General features: G+C 34.3%; 1 protein-coding gene across 1 annotated transcript; it reads right to left on the bottom strand.

The window, feature by feature from the left end:
- Nucleotides 1-3,419: 3,419 nt before the first annotated feature.
- Nucleotides 3,420-5,043, bottom strand: LOC107613006 (uncharacterized). The gene is made up of 4 exons (XM_021109112.2): nucleotides 4,759-5,043; nucleotides 4,470-4,684; nucleotides 4,278-4,370; nucleotides 3,420-3,471 (listed from the first exon to the last, which is right to left on the bottom strand). The coding sequence occupies exons 1-4, from the start codon at nucleotides 5,041-5,043 to the stop codon at nucleotides 3,420-3,422; spliced, it is 645 nt and encodes a 214-aa protein (XP_020964771.1).
- Between the last annotated feature and the right edge of the window lie 438 nt (nucleotides 5,044-5,481).

Below are 5,481 nucleotides of genomic sequence, written 5' to 3'. Positions count from 1 at the left end.
CTAATGACTTTTGGACATGGTGGACTGCATCAACATAGATGCTTAACCCGTTGAAGAATGTTGACCATAATCCTCAATTGCTTGCCATCATATGCTGGAACTATTGGAAAGCTCGCAACCAGTTGATTTTTGAAGGTTCTACTTCAATGCCGTCTGCCATTCTAGCAAGCTATGTCAAGTTGCTCCGTGAAATCCAAAGAACTCCCAGTTTAGGTCGTCATCTCCATGAGGCAAGCTCTTAGTTGCATTCAATTTGATTTATCATTCTTTCTTCTTTAGAATTTTTCTTCTTTTTTCGACCACGCACCGTTGGATGAATACCTTCAGTGTAGTGTTTTTGGGAAATCCCTACCTTTCATTATGCTGTCCTACTTTTGGATATCTTTGTATTCCATTTTTCAATAATTAATGAAATATAACCTATTATCTTTTTGGGAAAAAAAAAAAAAAGAAGACTAAGTATCAGGTGTTCTTTTTATTTCTTTATTTTTAACAAAATGATTAAGATCACCTCCTTTATCATTTTTTTAAAGCTCAATTGTCGTTCCGTTCCGTTTTGAGTTATGACTAGCCAACGTAATTTTATCGTTAGAACCCACGCTTCATATAAGATCCATGTTCGGTAATTATTTAAGGGCAAAATATATAATATTGAGATATATACATTTATTTAGAGAGAATAAAACAGATTTCATTTTAAGCTAAAATCTATCCAATTTTCTATTTATAAACAAAATCAGGGATAAAATTATTAGTAGTAGTTCTACGTATACTTACAAGCTTGATCTCTTTCGTTATCTTGGTAGAAGGATTCACATCCAAGCATATATATAAATTGATTTTTTACCTCTACCATTGTCAAGATCTTCATTCGCCGTCTCTATTCTATAGTTTGAGTCCACATCATCAGCTTCTCAATCAAATTAATAAAAGGCACGTGCTCAATATATATATATAAAAGAGCGTAAAGTCAAGGACAATGCTAAAAAATTGGATCATTATTATAGAGATATAATTATTTATATTTTTTTATATAATTTAAATTTTTAAAAAAATAGTATCATCAATATTATTTATTAGGTTACACTACTCTAGTGTGAGGAATATAGGTTGTACGGTAATATACAATGTGCACTTCAAATGTTATATTAGATATTGTGATGTTAACTTGTATTTTAATATAATAGCTAGGTTGTTAATTAGTTTCTCACTTTTGTGTTTCGATTTCTTCTCTCAATAGACAGATTCATATATACAAACGCATCGAATAGCGGCAATTTATTTTAATAGTAATAGTGGCCGTTTTAAATTATTACAAAATCGTATTTTAGTAATTCATCAACTGACATAATTTAGAATGTAAAAATTAGTTTTAGTGATAATTTTTAACAACCGCTGATATAATCGTCATTAATCTAATATATTTGCAAATTTTTTGGGAGTTACAACCATTTTTACATAATATTAGGAGATAAAATCATAAAGATCATATCATAAAAGACAAAGTTCCATTACACACTACCACAAAAAAGAGATTTAGCCACCAAATTCTAAATACGAAATGTCATGACAAAAATAAATGAGAGTGTCTCATATTTATCACGAAACATTATCACAGTAGCTAAAATTTGTTACTCTGCCACAAACAACATTTTCCATAGCCATCAGAAGTTTATACTCTTCCTTTTAACAAAATAGTTTTTTCTTTATCCTAAAAATGATAAATCAAACGCTAATCCACCCAAAACTCAGCACCAGAACCCCTTCTTCTCTTCTCTCCTCATCTCTCTCTTCCTGTTCGCCCTTCGAGTGGCAAGTTGCCTCACCCTGCCTCACGTTGTTGTGTTGTCTCCCCTTGCCTCGTGTCGTCGTGTCATTGCTGCCCTGCGTCGTGTCGTCGTCTCCTCCCTTAAGTATGGCTCGCTCGCTGCTCATTTCTTCTCCCTTGATTTAGTTTTTGCTTATCTTGCCTTATTTATTTAGGCTTAGTTGAAAGTTTCTTCCGTTTACATGGAAAATGAAAGGGAAAAAAACTAGGTCTTCAAATTTTGTTATTAATATCTTCTAATTTGCAAGATTTTAAGTCAACTAGGAAAGATATTTGCAAACTTACTTCATTCTATTATTTTTCGCTACTCTTTTGAGAAAGATTGATGCGAATTATATTAGTAGTAATAATGTACCAAATTTTTTGTTGAATCATTCCTTTTATTATCTATGTGATTTGTCTATTATTTTGAATTTTTTTCCTCTAGAATTTGTGTACAATTTATATATTTATTTCTTAATGGATGACAAGAAAATTAGAACTATTACTCATTTGAAGATAAATTCACCGTTAAATGTTTACTTTCTATAGCAATAATCCATTTTTTATATCCTGTGGTGTTATAAAATTATAATGGATTTTTATCATGTATTCTAGAGAATAATTTATTGACTATTCACAACAAGTGAGGCACAAAATACCGGCGATTTTTTTTATGATTACCGGCAGTTTTAAACCGCCGCAAAATCAAAGGTCGCGATTCATTGGACCGCCATGGACCATGGTTATGGGCGCCGGGATTAGGTTTGGCGGCGGTTTCCAATAACCGCTGGTATAACTGCCGCTAAATCACTATTTCGCGGCAATCGTTCAGAAAGCCGCTGCCAAATGCGAGTGACACGATTTCTAGCATGTTTACTGGCGGTTCTAAAACCGCCGCTATTTACTTCTACATTTTCAAGTTGATGCGTATTTGGTGGCGATATTAAAACCGCCGCAACCCAGTGAGATGGTTTCGGACATAGTTACCGGCGGTTGCAAACTGCCGCAATATCGGACAGATTTTTCAAACTCTGAGACACTTTCCACTAAATTAAGAAAAATAAAAAAAAGAGGAAATTTGGATTTTTTGAAAAAGATCGTACAATTTTTTTAAAATATTACAGAACTATATTTTTTTTGCGTTTTAGATTTTTTATTATTTTAAGAGTTAATATCTTCAACCTTAGAATCTAAACTTGTATCAAAAACAAAAAAAATTATCTGCAAAACAAAATAATATATTCATGAAAATACGAAGAAAACAAATCTCTTGCAAAGAGTTGCATAGTCTAATTCAAAAAAATGTTTGCTTTAATCCAAAATATCTCCAATCCTAATATACTAATTTTCACTCTATCATTTCACGGAACTCATCCCTGCAGTGATATCTGGTGGCAGCTCCTCACCTTACTATTGAAATAGATAAATCTGAGCATTCTCCATCTCTGCCTCTTTTTCTTCTCTACTACTGCCTCATCCTCCATCGCCTTCCTCTTCAACTTCTTGCCTTCCAGCTCTGCCTGCAGTTCAAGCAGCTTCCTCTGTGTCTCCTGTACTTGGACTCCGTTTCCCGGAACATGTGAATTCAGACCGAATAGTTGACTAGGAGTCAGTCCGAAACCCACACCACGTACTCTACCTGGTTTCTCTTTTCCAAAAACCTGAGCAATGGAATCATTTTTAGACAACACTCTAGAAGACTCATCCTGTTGCTCAATCTCCTCAATTCTTTCTTACAAATACAAATTAGCAAATACAATCATTTTGTTGATGGGTCCATCTCATGTCAAGAACACGCCAAACAGGATGATTAATTGTATCACTTTTATCATAGTAAAAGAACACACAAATATGAATGAAAAAAATTAGTCTAAAAAATTATTTACATAAAACAACCAAAATAAAGAACTTGTTTCATAAGATGCAAACCATTATAAAAAGAAATAAGAGATAATTGAAATTGAAACTGTCTAGCAACATCTGAGGTAAATTTGGAACAATAATTAAAAATAAGCAGAATTGGAAATTGTAAACATCTTTTGGTCCATTTTGAAGTTGGGGATGAAATTGTAGGTGAAAAGCTGATGGATTAGGATTAATAGAAACTCATATTTGAATATTTTATTACTGTTTCCAGCCTAATACCAAACCAATTAATGAAGTAAACCATTCAGTAAAGAAATAAAAAACAAAATAAAATAGAGAAGTAAACTATTAACGTATTAGAGATCATAATTTTATCGATCAATTATAATAAGTAGTACTTACACTAATTGCTCTTGCTTCATCATTGATATAGGAGCCATCCTTTTTTTTGTGCACTGTAATCCATAACTCTCCTCTACCGACTCTCCTCACTTATTGTTTCGACTATAACAACAAAGCTTATGCCATTACCGTATTCCACACAATCAAGGATACTTTAGTCATAGAGATAGTCTAAAGAATGAATAAAAAAGCAAAGTACCTCTTCTTCCATCCGCCGTGCGAAGCTTTTCGAACCGCCAGTGTGGGTATATAGTTGTTTTGATCGATTAATCGCGTTTTTCCTGCACTTCTCCTATTGGTCCATCAGAGACAAAGGGCGATTAGAAACTGATTTAAAAAGACTCAATGCAACATAAATTGTGTTGTTGTGTACCAATGATATACTAGTTACCTTTGTCTCATTTTAGCGCGATAGTCAAGGAACCATCTCCAATGCTCTTGATCGATTCCCGGCGGACGGTGCTCAATATTTTGTTCAGTCGTGAATGTTGGCTCGTAAAACGCATTATACAACCTCAGACTTGTTTTCTTCCAAGACTTCCCCATACTTTTCAAAATATTTTTCTTGATAGTTCCTTTACTATCTTCATCAAAGTGAAAAATTTGCTATACCGATAATACAATTTGTCAATAATTGTAAAAATAAGCAGATTCAATTCAAGTTGGATATAAACTTTTACCTTGACACGTTTGTTATAAACCTTGTCTTTAGTGGTAATCTTATGCCAACTTTCCTTACAGATAGAAAAATTTTCATAGTCAGATCCTAGCAGACCAAGCACGCTACTCAAAAGTCCAGCTTTGTCTCCAATTGGTTGCTTTTTGTTGTTGAACTTGCGCATGATCCTTCTGCCGTTAGGCCGTTCCATAGCCTCCCTCACGCTTAATCTTTCCGGCTTGATTTTGCCCTCAAAATCTATAAGCCAAATATTATACCTTATATGTGTATCTGTTGTGGACAGCATGCAAGAAAATTAATATACAACATAGAGTCTAAATCATGTTGAACAAAGAAAAATTATTAAATACGTTATCGATGATCTTAACTGTCAAACACTCTATAGTCTTGCGGCTTTTGTGACTCTAAGCTCCAGAAGCAACAGAGGGGTCATCAACTTCTTGATCAAGGGAATCTACATCATTTGCACTAGCTGCCAAGTTTACGTAGCCTGGCTCCGAGTTTTGAATGCTATTTGTGCTCGATTGTGGAGCAAGCCTTGGTTCACTGAGCGGCAGAAGTAATGGGCGTGAAGTTGCAGGGACACTGTCACCACTGTCTGGGGGAATTTGAGAGTCATCGTGGTGGGAAACCGAAGCCGGAGGCGGAGCCGTTTGGGGTTGCTGACATCCTGGTCCTAATTTTGGTTTTTTCATGTAACGACCTTTCCTAGCCATCTTAAAAG

This window comes from Arachis ipaensis, chromosome B8, assembly GCF_059453495.1.
Source record: "Arachis ipaensis isolate K30076 ecotype BB chromosome B8, ASM5945349v1, whole genome shotgun sequence".
Lineage (NCBI taxonomy): Eukaryota > Viridiplantae > Streptophyta > Magnoliopsida > Fabales > Fabaceae > Arachis > Arachis ipaensis.
This window is presented reverse-complemented; position numbering and strand designations above follow the sequence as displayed.

What these genes read in the sequence shown, in the direction of transcription:
- LOC107613006 (XM_021109112.2), bottom strand. Translation starts at nt 5,043, where the DNA reads ATGCTGTCCACAACAGATACACATATAAGGTATAATATTTGGCTTATA. An exon ending in TTTATAACAAACGTGTCAAG is followed by an intron (nt 4,685 to 4,758) that starts GTAAAAGTTTAT and finishes TTATCGGTATAG; the next exon opens with CAAATTTTTCACTTTGATGA. An exon ending in CGCGCTAAAATGAGACAAAG is followed by an intron (nt 4,371 to 4,469) that starts GTAACTAGTATA and finishes ATGGACCAATAG; the next exon opens with GAGAAGTGCAGGAAAAACGC.